This window comes from Triticum urartu, chromosome 1 (genome assembly GCF_003073215.2).
Source record: "Triticum urartu cultivar G1812 chromosome 1, Tu2.1, whole genome shotgun sequence".
NCBI classification, from domain to species: domain Eukaryota; kingdom Viridiplantae; phylum Streptophyta; class Magnoliopsida; order Poales; family Poaceae; genus Triticum; species Triticum urartu.
In genome coordinates this window covers 483760608-483781052 of record NC_053022.1, presented here as the reverse complement: position 1 = coordinate 483781052, position 20445 = coordinate 483760608, and the positions used below count along the sequence as shown (strand labels likewise).

Sequence of the window (20445 nt, the reverse complement as noted above, 5' to 3'; positions counted from 1 at the left end):
ACGTCTCCTCCCACTGCAAGCGCATCGCCGGAAATCCTGAAATAAATTCAGGAATAATGCGAGCACCAGGATTTGAACCCTGGTAGATTGGGGATACCACTGTCTACCTAACCAACTCAACCACAGGGTGATAGTGAGCTTGTAAACTGGGATGTCGTATGCATGCATCAACGTAGGTGCACCGAAGACAGAGATCTAGCGTATGCTTTCCCTCTGTCCATTGAAACTTTAAAAGGCATTTTGCACGGCAAGACTTCATATGTGTAGGGGCAGCCATTGATTGCAATGCGATGCTAAACAAGGGACAACCTTGCAAGGAAGAGCTATACAATCTGACAGACTTTCCAAAACCTAGCGCCTCCAAAATATACTGACATTACGCTGACCAGAATTCACGGTGTTGTGTTCAGAAAGAAAGGAGCAGAATTGGTGCATTAGCGCATACACTATTTTAGGTAGGTATTACCGCTCATGTCTGATGCGGTTCAAGAGCTCCGGAAGAGGATGATGATTTGTTTACACAAGCAATTGCTAGTCAACCACACACATAAGAAGGTGACCCACACACTCTTGGCAGATGCATTCTGTCTTGTTTTTACGACCAACGATTGAAACAGATAAATAGCGCTTCTGCGGTGAATTCCTCGTCCCATGGACCCATTCTACATGATACTGACTAATTTGTTGCTTCTGCTCGATCAAAATGGTTAATCATCCTCCTCGGGAATGAAGTCCCTAACCTTCACATCGGCGTCTTCCCCGTACTGGATGCAGTTGTCGATGTTTGACAGCACATACTGAATGCTGCAAAAGCAAGGATGGTCAGGGATACGAAAAAACACAACCAGGTAGATAAATCTGCCATGGAAATTTTGTATCAGCATGGCAAATGGAAGTGCTACACTTCAACGTTGCTCAAGTGTTTTGTTTCACTGCAGCACTATACTTGAAATTTAACCACCTATAGCACATAAATTTCAACTCAACAATCATCTCAAGTGGAAATTTTATCCCAGTGCTCATTCCATAATTATTACTACTATTTTCCAGAAAGACCAGACAAATACTCACTCTGTAAAGAAATATAAGAGCGTTTAGATCACTAAAGTATAAGAGTGTTTAGATCACTACTTTAGTGATCTAAATGCTCTTATATTTCTTTACGGAGTGAGTATATGACAGCAAAAAAATGGAACAACAGCACAAAAGTAGAAGAGCAAATTGTAAGTGTGCTATTATACCACCACCCCACCAAAAATTTGAATCTGGCAAGGAGGGAATGTGTCTTCCAGCTAGATGTTAAAGTTGCATCCACAAGCGTACTAGTAGAAGTAGCATGTCTAAGGATCAGAAACTCAAGTGGCAATCGATCACTTGAGCAGAAAAGAAGGAATGCTTAGGGTGTAAAGAGGGGCTGAGATTTTAACTAAACTAAGAAAACAAACAGGAATACCTGCTCTCCTTCCTCAAATCAAGTGGTATGAAATTCACCATGTTGTAATCATCAACCTACATGATAGTAGTGCTGACATCAATATTGGAGGCAGAGACACAATATTAGAGTAAATTGCCTACCAAAACAGGATACAGAGCTTTCCTTAAGAAACAATTTTCATCAGAAACGTAACAGTTCAAAGCAAGAGATACACATCCGGCAATTATGAATTTATGAAATAACAAAAACATAGTTGACCACAATATATTGACAGTCATAGGGCTTCATAAAGCATGAGATTTTTTATTTAGTTTACAGGTTCATGGAAAGCATACCAGTTCAGCTAAAGCCTTGTTTAACTTGTGAAACCGAGGTGCCATCTGCCGATTCAGCTGTGACAGAAGAACCTGTGCCTCGGGGTTCAGATAACTAAAATAGAAAAACATCATCAGTAAAAAAAGGGCAACCTTAAAATGTTACAGCTAAGTATGGGAGAAAAAAATTAAAGAGAACATACTCTTCTACATCTTTTTTATTGGAAACCAGGTCCATCTTTGAAAGGATGTTGATATGAGGAAGCTCAAGTTGAATCATAGCAGAAAGAGAAGCCATGCAACCGCTAATGTATTTTGTGACATCACTGACAAACTGTACCAAGAAAAACAAACAGATATCAGTCTGGAGTGTGAGTTCAGTGTTGTCGTAAGGAAAACTATATTAATGATCCAAACCTGCGAATCCAAAAGGTACACAGCGCAAACAGTGAAATTTTTCCGTTTCAGATACTCAACAAAGTTGCGCAGAACTGGAACATGAGTGAAGAGTTCAATCTGGCCTGCGAAAGCAAGATGTGGAACCTTGGGTTAACACTGCTTTCATGTAATGTTAAGCAATCTAGGTATCTCAGGTATTTCATAAAATAAGACATGCTACAGAACCACATAAGAGATAGGTAAAGATGGCACCATGTACACAGTAGTGCATAACTTTTACATAAGAAGTAAAAGGAAATTCATTACGTTAGGCCCATGTAGGTGGTAAGAATAGTAGGTGACATGAAATAGTCCAACTAACTAACAAGATATAATTAGAGTATGCAAACATGCATTAAGAATATTACCTGGACAATCAAACACAAGATAGTCATCATCCAAGTAGTTCTCCAATTGTTCATCCAACCAATCATCCAAATTGTCTTCAAGGTGCCTAAGGGTTTCTTAAGGAAATAACAACTGCCAGCATAAGATCCTAAAATGATACTCCCTCCGTTCACAAATATAAGATGTTCTAGCTTTTGTGAATCGGATGTATATAGACATGTTTTAGTGTGTTTGTTCACTCATTTCACTCCATAAGTAGTCCATACTGAAATATCCAAAACATCTTATATTTGTGAACGAAGGGAGTAGTTTTTATGCCAATAAAGAATATTCACATCCTCTTCAAATTGCATAAAATGAGTTCAGCCAGAATTACAAACAGAGCTCTTAACTCACTAATAAAATTCACAGCATGGCAATGTCATTCAATCCAAAGTGTGAAAGGCAGCATCCATGCAAATGACTTCAACAAATGGAGCAGCAAACTGAAACTATAACTTAGCGTCATGGTATCTACTATCCAGATAACAAATCATGCAGGTACAACAAAATTATTTGCTCCTGGAGCATCTACATGTAACTTTTGCTGGTGAAAACAAAACAGAAGGCGGTTCAATTCTAGATATAACAAAGTATATGCGCAAACACCACACAAAGATGTAATGAAGTATGATCTAGATGATGCACCCGTTTTAACTGCTGCGAAAGTAGATCTTCCAGACTAACGTGTAATAAATCTACTAGCATCCAGCAGTGAAATGTTCGATATGCCATAAGGGGTCCCTTCATAACCAAATAGCTTGGAAGACAAGTAGACAGCAATCAACAACAAATTAACATGCTTTCAAACAACAGGATACTCCATGCAATAGATGAGGCCGCCGTTTGGTCCCATCCCAAGCTCCTCCATGACATCATCCAGTGATATGAGCTCTCTAATATCTATAAAAATACCAAACAGAGGTGAGTAAGAGCCCTATGTAAAAGATGTGCACAACAGCATGCAAGTAATCTTACCAGTAGATACAGGATAGCTGAAGTGCTCTGCAGCTGGATCCAGGTTGACCATATGAATCCTCCTGCCCACCGTCTCGCAATGTTGATACAGACCAGAGCAGTAGGTCGACTGCATATGATTAACAACTGATAAGAAAACACTACGTATTTCTCAGCTTCTCTGTAACCATACTCTAACCTCCCGTGCAAGTGCGACCCACTCCAATCAGTCAAATTACTTGGAATATACATACAATATGTATATAGGTATAATCAAATAGCAGATGAGTACTGGTACATTACTTGGTCTGAAATCACGTCTAAACAGGGACCAAATCACATCAAGCATGGCACAAACTTGGTATTAGAACAAAGCAGGAGTGCAACCATGCAAAATAAGCAGCGGCAGAAGCAGAATCCTAGTTGGCCAGAGCGACGAACCAATCCGTCCCCAATCAAATTAAAGCTGGAGATTGAGTTAAGCACGGAGCGAAAGAGGGAGCGGGCGGGAATCGGAGACAATCACCTTGCCGCTGCCGGCGGGGCCGATGACGAGCTGCGCGAAACCCATGGTCGGCGTTGGGCTGCCGAAGGACTGGGGAGGAGGGGGGGGGTAGGGTTTACAGAGGGGGCTGCTTGGGGCGGGAGGAGAAAGAGAGGACTAGAGGACTGAGGAAACGGCGGCGACGACGTAGGCAGGGGAGAGGGGGCGGCGGGGAGTACGGTCGGGGACCCGCGACGGGCGACGGCCGTCGAGGTGAGTAGCGGGCTGTCGGCGGCAGGTGAGGGCGGACCGCGGCGTGAGTGGCGGCGGTGACGGCGTGAAGGGAGGGGCGATTCTGGCGCTGACCGCTCACATAGCGGCATATAGCCGCCTCAACGGTACACTTTAGTGGCCCGGCCCACTAACTCAAATTTATTTATATTTCTTAAATTATAAAAATCGAATTCATAAACAAAACTTAAAAAATTTATAATTCGGTTTATGATAATATAAAGGTCACATATAAGCAAATAATGTCCGTGAAACTGAAGATAAATGTTCATGTATTTAAAAAATTACTCCCTCAGTTCCTAAATATAAGTCTTTTTAAAGATTCAAATGCGGACTACAAACGGAGCAAAATGAGTGAATCTACACTTCTAGAAAGACTTCTATTTAATAATGGGGGGAATATTTATGAAGCTGAATATAAGTGTTCATATATTTAAAAAATGTAAATATCATACTTAAGAAATGTTCCCGCATACAAAAACAAATATTCACATTTTGAAACCCAAATCATACAATTTGGAATGTTTTTTATTTCTGTGAGAATATATGTTAATGTAATTTAAAAGTCATTCGTGTATTTTCTAACAAGAATATACAAGACATAAAGTAAAAAAATCAGCTTGCTAAAACATCTTATATTATGGCACAGAGGGAGTATAACATAACTTCGTGAGCAAGTGAGCACATATGAGCACAGGTTTGTCCAATATATCAAATATAATTGATCGCTCGTGTGGGCCTTCCCCACGGCCCATGACTTGAGCGCACATGAGCACAGGATCACAGGTTGTCAAGAGCAACTAATCAACGAGTACTCCTTCGGGAGGCCCCCAAGGGTCACATTGGATGGGCTAGGAGAGCACCATTTAGCATTTTTCCCGCGAGAGATATGAATTTACTTTTCATGGAGACACGGATTTGCTTCTGCCAATCGTGACTCTCGGAAACCTTCCGCGAGAGGTACGGATTTACTTCTTGTGGAGGCACAGGTTTGTTTAGGCACAGTCGTGTTGGAAATATGCCCTAGAGGCAATAATAAAATGGTTATTATTATATTTCCTTGTTCATGATAATTGTCTATTGTTCATAATAATTGTCTATTGTTCATGCTATAGTTGTGTTATCCAGAAATCGTAATACATGTGTGAATGCATAGACCACAACATGTCCCTAGTGAGCCTCTAGTTGACTAGCTCGTTGATCAATAGATGGTTACGGTTTCCTGACCATGGACATTGGATGTCATTGATAGCGGGATCACATCATTAAGAGAATGATGTGATGGACAAGACCCAACCCTAAGCATATCACAAGATCGTGTAGTTCGTCTGCTAAAGCTTTTTTAATGTCAAGTATCATTTCCTTAGACCATGAGACTGTGCAACTCCCGGATATCGTAGGGATGCTTTGGGTGTGCCAAACGTCACAACGTAACTAGGTGGCTATAAAGGTGCACTACGGGTATCTCCGAAAGTGTCTGTTGGGTTGGTACGAATCGAGACTGGGATTTGTCGCTCCGTGTGACGAAGAGGTATCTCTGGGCCCACTCGGTAGGACATCATCATAATGAGCTCAATGTGATCAAGGAGTTGATCACGGGATGATGTGTTACGGATCAAGAAAAAGAGACTTGCCGGTAACGAGATTGAATAGGAATACCGACGATCGAATCTCGGGCAAGTATCATACAGGTAGACAAAGGGAATTGTATACTGGATTGATTGAATCCTCGACATCGTGGTTCATCCGATAAGATCATCGTGGAACATGTAGGAGCCAACATGGGTATCCAGATCCCGTTGTTGGTTATTGACCAGAAAGATGTCTCGGTCATGTCTGCATGCCTCCCGAACCCGTAGGGTCACACACTTAAGGTTCGATGATGCTAAGGTTATAGGGAAAGTTTGTACGTGGTTACCGAATGTTGTTCGGAGTCTCGGATGAGATCCCGGACGTCACGAGGAGTTCCGAAATGGTCCAGAGGTAAAGAATAATATATAGGAAGTGAGGTTTTGACCACCGAAAGTGTTTCGGGCGTCACCGGTAATGTACCGGGACCACCGGAGGGTTCCGGGGGTCCGCCGGGAGGGGCCATCAGCCCCGGAGGCTTGCATGGGCCAAGAGTGGGAAGGGACCAGCCCCTGAGTGGGCTGATGCGCCTCCCACTAGGGCCCAAGGTGCATCTAGGAGGGGAAAGGGGGAAACCCTAGGCGTAGATGGGCCTAAGGCCCACCCTAGGGCGCGCCCCCTCTCTTCCCCTCTTGGCCGCCCCCCTAGGTGTGGGAACCCTAGAGGGGGCGCACCCTCCTCCGCTCCTTCTATAAATAGTGAGGGTTTTGGGGCTGCCAAAGACACGAGTCTCTCTCTCTCTCTCGGCGCAACCCTACCTCTCCACATCCTCGTTCTCCGTGGTGCTTGGCGAAGCCCTGCTGGAAACCACGCAGCTCCACCACCACCACGCCATCGTGCTGCTGCTGGAGTTGTCTTCCCCAACCTCTCCCTCCTCCTTGCTGGATCAAGGCGCGGGAGACATCACCGGATTGCACGTGTGTTGAACGCGGAGGCGCCGTTGTTCGGCGCTTAGATCGGAATCGACCGTAATCTGAATCGCTGCGTGTACGACTCCTCCAACCGCGTTCTTGCAACGCTTTCGCATCGCGACCTTCAAGGGTATGAAGATGCACCCCCTCTCTCTCGTTGCTAGTCTCTCCATAGATTGATCTTGGTGATGCGTAGAAAATTTTTAATTTCTACAACGATCCCCAACAAGTCGTGCTTCTCGAAAAAGAAAAAATACTTGTTCTCTTTTTTTTCCTTCCGTGAGAGACACGATTTACTTCTAATGGAGGCACGTTTGCTTCCGCGAGAGGCAGAGTCGTACCTCTTCAGAAAGGAAAGAAATATGCTCCGATTCAGAGTTTTCGTCTGATTTTTTTATGAAAGAAAGTTCATCGAAACCGATCAATATGAGATCTAGTTTTGAAAATCTCAATGTAAGGAATCCAACGACGAACGGTCTAAAAGATAAAACATTTTGAATAATCTAATCTACGAAAACAGAAAAAACTCTTAGATTGCGACAACTGACACGCATGCAGTGTGTCACTTATCGCAACCTTAAAAGATGAGAATAATCTTTACAAAGAGTACTCAGTGATTTTGCAGGTTATCGTGTGCGCCTTTCCCTATGACCTGGTTGGTCAACGATTGTATCCCAAGTGAGCACAGGGAAATGTTGTGTTTCCTGGGACGTGTATACATCTGATATGAAAAAAAAGTAATAACTAAAATGGTCTAAAAAGTTTAAAAGAAAATAGAATAAACTTGAATTTTTTTGCATTAGTAGATATTCAGGAATAAAAGAACAGTGTTGACTTCGTGAAAAAAGTTGCTAGTATTACAGGTCACTATTCATATTATTTTGGCCAAAAATTTTGTTTTCTAAAAGAAGTCAGCAGGTTTTTTTTTTCCTTTTGTGGAGTTTTTTTTACAAGTCCAATGAAAGGTTAAGTTTATTTCAAAAATATTTTCAGAATTTTAACCATTTATTTAATTACTATTCTTTTATATATGGTGTCTTTACAGCCATAGACCAAGCATTCCTGTCCATGAGCGCAGGTTGTTCTACGTGTGCAACTGGTTGTACTAGTTTTTCCTAAAACCCCTAAAAAAGTACTAGTTTAAAAATGAAAAACCAAGTGGATGTACTAGTACATTTTTTTTAGGGGTGCAAGTGGATGTTCTAGTACTCTCTCCGTCCGGAAAAGCTTATTTTCTCAAATGGATGTATCTAGCATCAAGTTAGTGCTAGATACATCCATTTGAGGAACAAGCTTGAGACAAGCTTTTCCGGACAAGGAATACATGTGTATGTTTTTCTCCATTGTGGTTTTTGCATTCCGTTTATTATTAGCATTCAACATCCATTTGAAAATTGTTTAATCGCTGTCTTCAAAAAACATGTTCCTTACCATTCAAAAATATATACATTACATTCAAAAATGTTTGCATAAATCCAAAAAATGTTTCGTACCATTCAAAAATTGTACATGATATTTTAAAGAAATATTCTTGTGTTTCAAAAAATGTTTGTGAAATTTTAAAAAAACATATTTATACAATGTACAACAATGTTCTCGGCCATTAAAAAATTTAATGTATATTTGAAAAATGTTTAACATGTATTTAAAAAAAATGTATATTTGTGTATTGAAATTTTTTCAACGTGTATCAAGATAAAGTTTCACATGTACTAAAAATGTACAATGTGTATTGAAAAAAAGGTAGACATGTGTTGAAAAAAAAACTCAAAGAAAACCGAAAAAATGTGTGGGATCCATAAAAAGAGTCGGGTTTACGGGAACTGTTAGAGGCCTTTTTTGCCCCAACTTACCTTAACCGGTAGTCTTTTTAATGATTTAAGGATACGGGATCTATTGGAGTTGCTCTAAGCCTTTCAGAAAAGGAAACTTCCATGTATCATAAATCAGATGCAGATCTCAGGAGAAATTTATGTTATACCGCATCCAAGTTGAAGGTACTGATCCTTTCGACTTGTATAATATATGCACCGTGGTAAATACAGGACAAGTTGCACGGTTGCACCGACGATGCTAATGTTCTATTTGAATTTGTATAAGATGCACAGTGTTATTTGAGCATGCAAAGAGGGGGGAAATTGCACCGATGAAAAGCTTGTAGACAAACAGAAGAAATAAGTTGTGCAGATGAACTTGTGACCGAAACAGATTCATACGGAGGATCTAAATAAGGGCAAACGAATTACTGATCGATAGTCTCAATTTCCATCTAAATAAGGGCAATCAAATTACTGATCGATGATCTCAATTTCCATTTGACATCCAAGATTGCGTACCGAATGGTGTTACAAGGAAAGAAGAGAAGGCTGACAAGATGATACATCAATGATAGTGCGCAAGAACATAGCTATCTTTATTATGTGTAGTAAAACTAAAATAATACTGTAATAATTAAGAACCTTTGAAGAGTATATGAGTCCCAGATGGTTGCAGCAATATCATGATCTGATAGCCTTGGATGTTTGTGGCCAAAGAACTGAGCTGGTGACCTTGCAGGCCATGGCCAATCGCATCGGCGAACCATGTAACATTTCTTCTGGTACAACACCCAGCTGCTTGCAAGACCATCTTTCTTTATGGCATGATTCTATTGCATTGTAGGGGATGGATGTATCATGTCCATGAGGCACCAAGTCATATACTTTAAATTTTGTGAATCCTAAACCTTTGAATTGTCAGTGTGCCGACAAAATTGCCTTCTGGCTAGACAAGAAGAAATCAAGCAGTCTGGAGCTATTATTTACATGGAGTCTGTTATGGCATGGGATCACATACTAGTCATGCCATCCTGAAATGTAATGCTCTACACCTTTGGAATATGAAGATCAGCTAATGAAGACGTGAGATCTTCTCTCGATTGGGATCTCCGGCTCTGAAGTGTTGTCTGACCTCTGGTAGGGTTCCGCAATCCACTAGAAAACTGCATCTGACCCAAGCTCCCAACTGAATAGCTATGATATACACCCAACGATTGCCTGGAAGATTCCATAAGCTGGACGCTGCTGCCTCCTAATCCATGAGTCATGCTGAATGGATGGGGCTCTGACCCAGCGACAGTAGGGCTCAATGGTGTCTTTGTTCTCCCATCACCTGTGCAGAGAGGAAGGCAAGGTGAAGCAAACACAGAAGTTTGATATCTTAAGAATGATGAAAGTGTAACAATCAAATAAAACTTGCAAGATTGTTTGACTACATGTGATACAGCAAATATCTTCACATTCTCCAACAAGGTTACTGATTTTGATAGAACAGCATTACAAAATTAGAGTGCTGTAATGGGTAGAATGACTCACTGAAGTCTCATCACAAAAATTTAGTCAAATATAGCAAGAACTCATTAAATGGAGTACAGTGAAACAATAAAAAGCATAGGTGTTCCAACATGCAACATTTCTATGTGATGCTGCTTCTTAGAAGCACTCAGTAGTAGGTTAAGTGGTGTAACAAATTTGACATTCAAAATAAAGCAGGATAATAAATTAAATAGCTTGGAAGTCCTAAAAATGGTAAATAATGGTCAATAGAAATGTGAGTAAAACAACACTAGCATTGCAGCATTTACACGATAGAGGACTAAACACAAGATGAAAGCTCGATACAAAGACAAATTTAAGCACATACCTGAATTAATATGTCTCCATAAATGAAATCTGAAAGGCGATCCCATACCAAGCGCAGAACTGCCTCCGCTGTTCGGCCTAAAAAGCGGCAAATAGGATTTGCGGAATGACCTTGGGATGGAATTGCTAACGCACAATATTGCACATATGACCAACACGATTGAAATCAGAAACAATACAATAAGAATATTTGGGTTTATCTCCCGGTGCAGTAAAATGTATCCTTGAATATCCATCCTTGACAGTGCCTGCCCAGCCTCTAGCAAAGCAACACCAAGAGTCCAAGTGATACTGCCTGAACCAATTATCACTTGGTTATCTTTGATCTGCAGTCCCTCTCTCAGAAGTGATGTAATATAAGGAGCCCTGAAGCAATACTGCTCTATGAAAGGCTGCGGTGGAACACTACTCCTTGCAACATCCCATGGTTTTTCACAAAACTCCTGACCTCTTTTTAGAACGTCTACAAGAGTAGCATCAGGAGTCAAATTGAAAAATTTGAAGACCACATAGAAACCAGACATTGCATAAAACTGCCCATGTGGTTGCGGAAAGGTACTGGCAAGGGCACAAGGTTGCTGGTTGCAATCAAGTCCAGAACTTGAATTGGACCACTCTGAAAGATTCACTGTTACTTTTGCAAGATCACTACATTCTTTCCACTGAGGTGCCCCAATCAGTTCAACAGCTGTCCCCTGCTTCTCTTTTCCTGTTGTCTTCGCTGAAACACTGGGACTTCCATCTTGTTTGAGTGGCTGGCAGTAAGAACAAACATAATCTTCCCTGTATCCAGTTTGTAGACAAGGATGTTTGACCTGAACTTTGCCATTACCAGCTGTTCCTCCCAGCATCTTCACCAGATGTGCCACAGATTTGTCAAATGCATCATTTAATCCATAACCAGAAAGAGAATAAGCACTAAGTTGATGATTGACAGAACCAATAGTCAGACCAACGCCTGTGTCACCTTGGACGACTTTGTCAGTCTCAAATGTCACCTGTAATGATGATCCGCCTAAATCAAGTGAACCATAAGTCATTTCAGAAGCAGAAGATGAGGTGCCAAGCATGTTCAGGTGGTGGTTAAGAGCTACCCATCCATAATAAGCTTCTTCCATGCCAGTGATTATCTTAACTCTGTCTCTACTACAAGAAAATGATGAATTCTTCAGAACATCCCAAGCCTTATCCATAAGCCACTCTGAATCTGCAGTGGGTAGCTTGCGGACACCAGCTGTGGCATATAGAAAAACAGGAGTGTGCTTGTGTGCGCGTCTTGGGATCTGCCGCTCAGCCATTTGAAGGAGGGGCTCTATTGCCTTCTTCATACCAGCTTCATTGTGAACAAGCTTGCTCAACCCAGGTTCAGTTTCCATTCGTTGATAGGCACGCCCAACTAATTTACCAGATTTTTTCTTAGGAGCATTTCCTAAAGGTTTCAAAGCAATAGGAAATGAATTTCCATCATTATGATTGATGGACCACTCGTAAACATACACTCTTGTACCAGTGCTGCCACAATCAAGAATCACATAGTATTCAGAGCTACCTTCTGAGAGAAAGACATGGAAATATCTCAAAGAAGCGTATATGAAGCACAGCAATAAGATCAGACCAACAGCCCAACCAACTGTTCTCATCCATTTCTTTCGATTTGTTGGTGACGATGGGGGCGTTCTCTCTTTGGAAAAGCTTGCTACAGGACCTTCTCTTTGAAGTGTGCGGACAGGCTTCGCACGCCCTGAGCTCAGATCACCACCAATGCTAGAGCCCCTTTCTAAAGTTTCAATTCTGGAGAAAGTTGGCAAATCTTGAAGAGAAGAAGAAAGCCGCATAGCTGCTTCTTTTGTAGTTGAGGTGGAAACTATTTAAAGATCACTGACAATGAGCGATAAGAAGTGACGTGGGCAAACAGAAGCATGAGTCATAAGTGGGCAGCATAATTAGCCAGACAGTAAATTAATCCAACACCACCTTCGCACAGCCTCTGCCTGCAACAAATTCTGTATGTTAGATAGAAAAATACTAACACGCCGACATCGAATAGATAACACTATAACTTGAAGAACCTACACGCTGGACATTCAGAAATCAGTAAACAACATTCGCATGCTCAGTACAGTGCAAAGCAAAAGACTGGCGGCTAGGATAATATTATGCTAACTGAGAGATGACACTCTGGAGTACCTTGGATCAATATCGGTACTCTGAAAAATGCGTCTACTGATCAATGGACAACAGTACAGCTCCCTATATGCTACAGAAAGTAGTAATACCAACAAAACTGACACTCAGTTGTGTCGCCCAATCACAACCTAGAACACACAGCGATATCTGACTTTGGCAAAGACTAATCTGCAATCATGGAACCACAGCCAAGACGCCGACTTTCCATTGACTCGGGCCGGCACTCAGGTATCACAACCACCAAGCCACCAACAAATGGCAGGCTTAACCAGGGGGCACAGGGGTTCAGCTGAACCTCCAATTGGATCGACGCAAACAGACCTCTACAAGTAGCATTAGCTCAGGGAACCTCGTGTAGCCCTATGTGACGGGTCCAACTGCGATCGATTTGGAGAAGAAAGATCTGTTTTGGATACTTACTGAATAAAGGAAAAGACTCCAAAGCCTATACGAGACAAAAACCAAAGCGGAGATATGGCTTCCTTACCAGCGACGGGAACCGCGCCCGGACGGGACGGATCTTATCCGCTCCACGCCAGTCCAGCACCAGCGGAGCGGAGGGGGAACGGAGACTGGACTGGCGCGCGGGGCGACGGATTCGGGGATCGAGGCGGACAGGGAACGGAGAGAAGGACGGACGCCGGTAAGATCTGGGACGGAAAAGCGGGCCGCGGCCGGATCGGGCGCGGCGGCGGGGAGTAGGGCGATCCGGTCCTCCCGGGGCGAGCGAGCGAGCTAGCTGCTTCGGCGGCTGGCGGCCGGCGGCCTGTACCGGCGGAGGCGGCCGCAGCGGCGGGGTCGGTGGCAACGCGGGGGCGGGAGAGCGGCGGCGGAGGGGGGCGGTGCGGTGGAGCCGACGCAAAGGCGGGTGAGGGATAGTGGCTCACTGGCTGCGTGCGGCCCGCAACCCGCGTGCGTGCGCGACGGCGCTGCGTCGGGGCGGAGTGGGCGGACGGAATGGGAACCCAACGAGGAGAGACGAGCTTGACCTGGACCAAACCAAACCTGGCTAGCATCACCGACCCACGATGTCTTGCCGATGAACGGACGACGTGACGAGAGAGGTGCGGCCGGCTCCCCCAATCCCAAGGCCCCAAGCCCCAACAAACAACCTGTCAAATTCTTAAAAAAAAAACTGTCAAACAAAAATCCTCCAGCGAACGAAGCTAAAAAAAACAAAGCATACAACATCATCACCAGGATACGTCGTGAGGATAGATCGAAACACCAGAAGAGAATTCACCAGCTGTCGAGATATAGAGCCAACGTCCTTTAGAACGAAACAGCAACACAATAATCCTGACGTTGGCATCACTGATCTTGGTCATGAAGGCATCCCGGGGTGAGAATGGAGCCACGAGGTTTCTATTATCTACGGCACCGTCCCCCTCAACACATCAACGCCAAGAAGACACAAATGTAATATGAAGGAAACTAAGAAATGTACTCTAATGTCAACTCGTGCTTCCTCTCACTTCCTAGTGCTAAAGAGATCACCAGTGGACAATGCAGAAAACCAAGTTGAACACAATAGGGTGCCAAACTCGGTTCAAACGGTATTACCTCCTCCACACCGACGCCCAAAGAGAAGTGTGTGCTTATAACAGTTGCTTCCCCGAGGCTTTAACACTGGTCTATTACCAACAAAACATTATCGACCATTGTAAATAGTTATCAATGTTACAACTTTTGGGCAACATTGGTATTTGCTGGGTGGATGCTTCATGGCCAGTCATAAAGGATGAGAGAATGGCTCTCCTCCCTCTCTCCCTCCCTCCCCTCTCTCCCACCTCCTCTCCACCAACAATGGCAATTTCTAATATAATCAACCATGGAAAGCTTACTGCATTGGGACTTTGCTCTGGGCCTAGCCCTTGCAGATCAGGTGAGAAGAAAATTTGGGTCCATAGTTCATTTCTCCCCCTCAAGAGACACCAAAGAGTTCTTTTTGGTTGTTTCTTTCTCCTCGGCTTCGTTCCCCCTCTCTGTGGAATCAGTGGGTATTGCTTTGCAATGTTGTCTTGGTGGGATCTCTTCTGTTTTCAAGGTGGCTCCGATCACCTCACGTTCTTTTCGCTTCTCGGTTGCAAGTAACATAGTGGGGCATTTTGTCTATGGGCTCAAAGATCGTATTTGGCTAGATTTCGTGTGCCACTTTCATCTATTCAATGGATGTTTTGCTAGAGCTCATTCTCTTGATCAACATTGGCATGCTGATACGGAGTTGGTTGATATTGCGGATCGAAGAACAATAGCTCTCAAATCCTCACTTAAGTTTCTGGCCCCAAAGGAAAAGTTGGACCAATCTTCATCAAGAGTACTTAGCAAATTTGGGCTTATTAAGTTGGATAATTGGAATTTTTCAAACAAGAATGCCCATGAAGCTTCATCGTCATTGGATCTGAGGCAGCATTTCCATATCCAATTTGGTTCTTTTCCTTCGGTCCAAAATTCGGGCGTGGTTTCGGCTCAGGGCACTAATCGCAATGCGTTAATGCACCATTATTTGGCATAGGCTCAATTTGAGGATAATCAAGTCATTGAATGCCTTGCTTTGGGCGAGTTTAAATGCCCTTTGAATTTGCCTTATGCCCCGCTCCCACTTTTGTTTTTTGAATTCGGCATTCAAATATGCCCCTCCTCATGATATTGGGCCACCTATGCTCAAGGCACAACATAAGGCGGATTTAGCTCAAGCATGTTACTCGCAGCAGGATATTGAAAATCTTGCCACTAATTGGGCTGCCTTATGCTCCAAATGTCTTCAATGGGGGCACACCCGGATCAATTGCGAGGCAAGGCTCATTTGCATTAACTGCTCCGGTCCTGATCATAAAGCAATTAATTGCCCCAAACGTATCATTGCTTCTCATATTAATGGGCAAGTTCCATCAATTTGCAATCCCTTGATCAATCCTACCGGATCTTCTGGAGCACCCTTTTCTGATCATAATCCGGCCCGTCCATCCGCTGTGCTGCCTGTGGCTTCTACAGCCACGTGGTAAGGGCTTGCAGAAAGCTGAAATTTCAAAAGAGGTGGAGGTGGGTAGTCAAAGATTCACAGACACCCCCCTCACGCTATGCCTTCCACCTCTAAAACCCAAAAGCCCTCGCTCAGCCCTATCTCGTCAACACTGCAATCATTCCATCCCCGCCCCCCTCATCGACCATGGCCAACTACCCCCTGAATCCCGTCCCCTTCCTCCCGCCGGGATTCGCCGTCGAGCCCGGCCCGACGGATCGACTTGTGCGCATTGGCATGGTGGTTGGCCCCATTGCTCCACTCAACCACGACTATCTGGCTATCGCAAAATCCAGCCACTATGTGCCTCTGCATCGCAGAGCCATCATCCGCAACCAGATCATTGCGGCGCTTCATGAGCTGCAACTGTTCACCACAGAGGTCAGTGATCACTGCTACCTCTTGAGCATGTGTTGGTTTTCCCTTGAAGAGGAAAGGGTGATACAGCAAAGTAGCGTAAGTATTTCCCTCAGTTTTTGAGAACCAAGGTATCGATCCAGTAGGAGACTACACGCAAGTCCCTCATACCTGCACAAACAAATAAGAACCTTGCAACCAATGCGATAAAGGGGTTGTCAATCCCTTCACAACCACTTGCAAAAGGGGGATCTGATAAAGATAATAAGATAAATATTGTTGGTATTTTTGTTGTATAGATTGGAAAATAAAGATTGCAAAATAAAAGGCGGCAGAAATAGAAAGTAGATAGGAAAATAATATGATGGAATATAGACCCGGGGGCCATAGGTTTCACTAGTGGCTTCTCTCAAGATAGCAAATTCTACGATGGGTGAACAAACTACTGTCGAGCAATTGATAGAAAAGTGCATAGTTATGAGAATATCTAGGCATGATCATGTATATAGGCATCACGTCCGCGACAAGTAGACCAAAACGATTCTGCATCTACTACCATTACTCCACACATCGACCGCTATCCAGCATGCATCTAGAGTATTAAGTTCATAAGAACAGAGTAACGCATTAGGCACGATGACATGATGTAGAGGGATAAACTCAGGTAATATGATATAAATGAAGGAAATATGCCCTAGAGGCAATAATAAAGTTATTATTTATTTCCTTATTTCATGATAAATGTTTATTATTCATGCTAGAATTGTATTAACCGGAAACATAATACATGTGTGAATACATAGACAAACAAAATGTCACTAGTATGCCTCTACTTGACTAGCTCGTTAATCAAAGATGGTTATGTTTCCTAACCATGAACAAAAGAGTTGTTATTTGATTAACGGGATCACATCATTAGAAGAATGATGTGATTGACATGACCCATTCCATTAGCTTAGCACCCGATCGTTTAGTATGTTGCTATTGCTTTCTTCATGACTTATACATGTTCCTATGACTATGAGATTATGCAACTCCCGTTTGCCGGAGGAACACTTTGTGTGCTAGCAAACGTCACAACGTAACTGGGTGATTATAAAGGAGCTCTACAGGTGTCTCCAAAGGTACATGTTGGGTTGGCGTATTTCGAGATTAGGATTTGTCACTCCGATTGTCGGAGAGGTATCTCTGGGCCCTCTCGGTAATGCACATCACATAAGCCTTGCAAGCATTGCAACTAATGAATTAGTTGTGAGATGATGTATTACGGAACGAGTAAATAGACTTGCCGGTAACGAGATTGAACTAGGTATTAAGATACCGATGATCGAATCTCGGGCAAGTAACATACCGATGACAAAGGGAACACCGTATGTTGTTATGCGGTCTGACCGATAAAGATCTTCATAGAATATGTGGGAGCCAATATGAGCATCCAGGTTCCGCTATTGGTTATTGACCGGAGATATGTCTCGGTCATGTCTACATTGTTCTCGAACCCGTAGGGTCCGCACGCTTAAGGTTTCGATGATAGTTATATTATGAATTTATAAGTTTTGATGTACCGAAGGAGTTCGGAGTCCCGGATGAGATCGGGGACATGACGAGGAGTCTCGAAATGGTCGAGACGTAAAGATCGATATATTGGACGACTATATTCGGACATCGGAAAGGTTCCGAGTGATTCGGGTATTTTTGGAGGTACCGGGGAGTTATGGGAATACGAGGAAGAAGCAATGGGCCTTAATGGGCCTTAGTGGGAAGGACCAGGAGGTGGCGCGCGCCCCTCCCAAGCCCAGTCCGAATTGGACAAGGGGTTTGGGGCGCGGCCCCTCTCTCCCTTCCTTCCCCTCTTCCCCCCTTTCCCCCCTTCTCCTAGTTGGACTAGGAAAGGAGGAAGTAGGAATCCTACTCCCCTGGCGCGCCCCTCCTAGGGCCGGCCTCCTCCCCCCTTGCTCCTTTATATACGGGGGCAGGGGGCACCTCTAGACACAACAATTGATCCTTGAGATCTATTAGCCGTGTGCGGTGCCCTCCTCCACCATAATCCTCGATAATATTGTAGCGGTGCTTAGGCGAAGCCCTGCGACGGTAGAACATCAAGATCGTCACCACGCCGTCGTGCTGACAGAACTCTTCCCCGACACTTTGCTGGATCGGAGTCCGGGAATTGTCATCGAGCTGAACGTGTGCTAGAACTCGGAGGTGCCGTAGTTTCGGTGCGTGATCGGTCGGGCCGTGAAGACGTACGACTACATCAACCGCGTTGTCATAACGCTTCCGCTGTCGGTCTACGAGGGTACGTAGATTACACTCTCCCCTCTCGTTGCTATGCATCACCATGATCTTGCGTGTGCGTAAGAATTTTTTTGAAATTACTACGTTCCCCAACAATAAACCCCATCTTTTTATCCTCGATGGCAACAATACAATACGTGCCTTGCTGCCCCTGCTATCATTGGGAAAGGACACCGCAAGATTGAACCCAAAGCTAAGCACTTCTCCCATTGCAAGAAAGATCAATCTAGTAGGCCGAACCAAATTGATAATTCGAAGAGACTTGCAAAGATATTAAATCATGCATAAAAGAATTCAGAGAAGAATCAAATATTCTTCATAGATAATCTTGATCATAAACCCACAATTCATCGGATCTTGACAAACACACCTTAAAAAGAATTACATTGAATAGATCTCCAAGAGAATCGAGGAGAACTTTGTATTGAGATCCAAAGAGAGAGAAGAAGCCATCTAGCTAATAACTATGGACCCGAAGGTCTGTGGTAAACTACTCACACATCATCGGAGAGGCTATGGTGTTGATGTAGAAGCCCTCCATGATCGATTCCCCCTCCGACGGAGCGTCGGAAAAGGCCCCAAGATGGGATCTCACGGGTACAGAAGGCTGCGGCGGTGGAAATAGGGTTTCGTGGTGCTCCCGGATGTTTTCGAGGTATATGAGTATATATATAGGTGAAAGAAATAGGTCGGTGGAGCCACGAGGGGCCCATGAGGGTGGGGGCGCGCCTACCCCCCTGGGCGCGCCCTCCTACCTCGTGGCCGCCTCGTTGCTTCCTTGACATCCACTCCAAGTCTCCTGGATTGCGTTTGTTCCAAAAATAACTCTCCCGAAGGTTTCGTTCCGTTTGGATTCCGTTTGCTATTCCTTTTCTGCGAAACACTTAAATAGGCAAAAAAACAGCAATTTGCACTGGGCCTTTGGTTAGTAGGTTAGTCCCAAAAATAATATAAAAGTGCATAACAAAGCCCATTAAACATCCAAAACAGATAATATAATAGCATGAAACAATCAAAAATTATAGATACGTTGGAGACGTATCAATCACCCATTCGGGATTGGGATATTTGGGTTTGCGGATTCGTTCTTGAGAGATACGGCAGTGGCCACTCCTATTGATTTAGAGGAGGAAGATTTGTTGATCTCGTTTGTCCCTCACAATGAGGCGCTCAATAGGTGCACTACCTCTTTTGGTCCGGAGGTCTTGGTTGATGTTCTTTGGATTTCCATATGACTATCAAACTGACTATTACATCACCAAAGCGCTGGGAGGTTATGGTTCATTGGTCTCTTGGTATAACCCAAGATAGGATCGTAGGTTTATGCTGATCAAAGCTCGTGTCACCCGCTTCCGCCTAATCCCTAAAAGTTTCATCGTGTGGCAACTTGGTGGTGTGCGAGACTCCTGGACTATGCAGGTCACCATCCTGCGCAGCAACGACTAGAACGACCCGTTGCCCGAGGTGTGATACGTCCATTTTGCATCATGCTTTTATATCAATATTTATTGCATTATGGACCGTTATTACACATTATGTCACAATACTTATGCCTTTTCTCTCTTATTTTATAAGGTTTACATGAAGAGGGAGAATGTCGGCAGCTGGAATTCTGGGCTGGAAAAGGAGCAAATTTTAGAGACCTATTCTGCACAACTCCAAAAGTCATGAAACTCCACGAAAGTCAGTTTTGGAATATATATATATATAATATTGGGCGAAGAAAGCACTAGAGGGGGGCCACCCACCATCCACGAGGGTGGGGGCGCGCCCTACCCCCTGGGCGCGCCCCCTGTCTCGTGGGCCCCCTGGTAGGCCTCCAGTGCCCATCTTTTGCTATATGAAGTCTTTCGCCCTGGAAAAAAATTAGAAGGAAGCTTTCGGGACGAAGCGCCGCCATCTCGAGGCGGAACCTTGGCGGAACCAATCTAGGGCTCCGGCGGAGCTGTACTGCCGGGGAAACATCCCTCTGGGAGGGGGAAATCATCACCATCGTCATCGCCATCGATCCTCTCACCGGTAGGGGGTCAATCTCCATCAACATCTTCACCAGCA

General features: G+C 43.9%; 2 protein-coding genes across 2 annotated transcripts; both read right to left on the bottom strand.

Annotated features, from left to right (window-relative positions):
• Window positions 1–426: 426 nt before the first annotated feature.
• Window positions 427–4383, bottom strand: LOC125521049 (GPN-loop GTPase 3-like). The gene is made up of 9 exons (XM_048686111.1): window positions 4058–4383; window positions 3553–3661; window positions 3396–3477; window positions 2556–2641; window positions 2167–2270; window positions 1953–2083; window positions 1771–1864; window positions 1454–1509; window positions 427–804 (listed from the first exon to the last, which is right to left on the bottom strand). The coding sequence occupies exons 1-9, from the start codon at window positions 4100–4102 to the stop codon at window positions 708–710; spliced, it is 804 nt and encodes a 267-aa protein (XP_048542068.1). The 5' UTR covers window positions 4103–4383; the 3' UTR covers window positions 427–707.
• Window positions 4384–9237: 4854 nt separating this feature from the next.
• On the bottom strand, window positions 9238–13736 carry LOC125521040 (probable apyrase 7). The gene is made up of 3 exons (XM_048686098.1): window positions 13201–13736; window positions 10528–12517; window positions 9238–9996 (listed from the first exon to the last, which is right to left on the bottom strand). The coding sequence occupies exons 2-3, from the start codon at window positions 12359–12361 to the stop codon at window positions 9710–9712; spliced, it is 2121 nt and encodes a 706-aa protein (XP_048542055.1). The 5' UTR covers window positions 12362–12517; window positions 13201–13736; the 3' UTR covers window positions 9238–9709.
• Between the last annotated feature and the right edge of the window lie 6709 nt (window positions 13737–20445).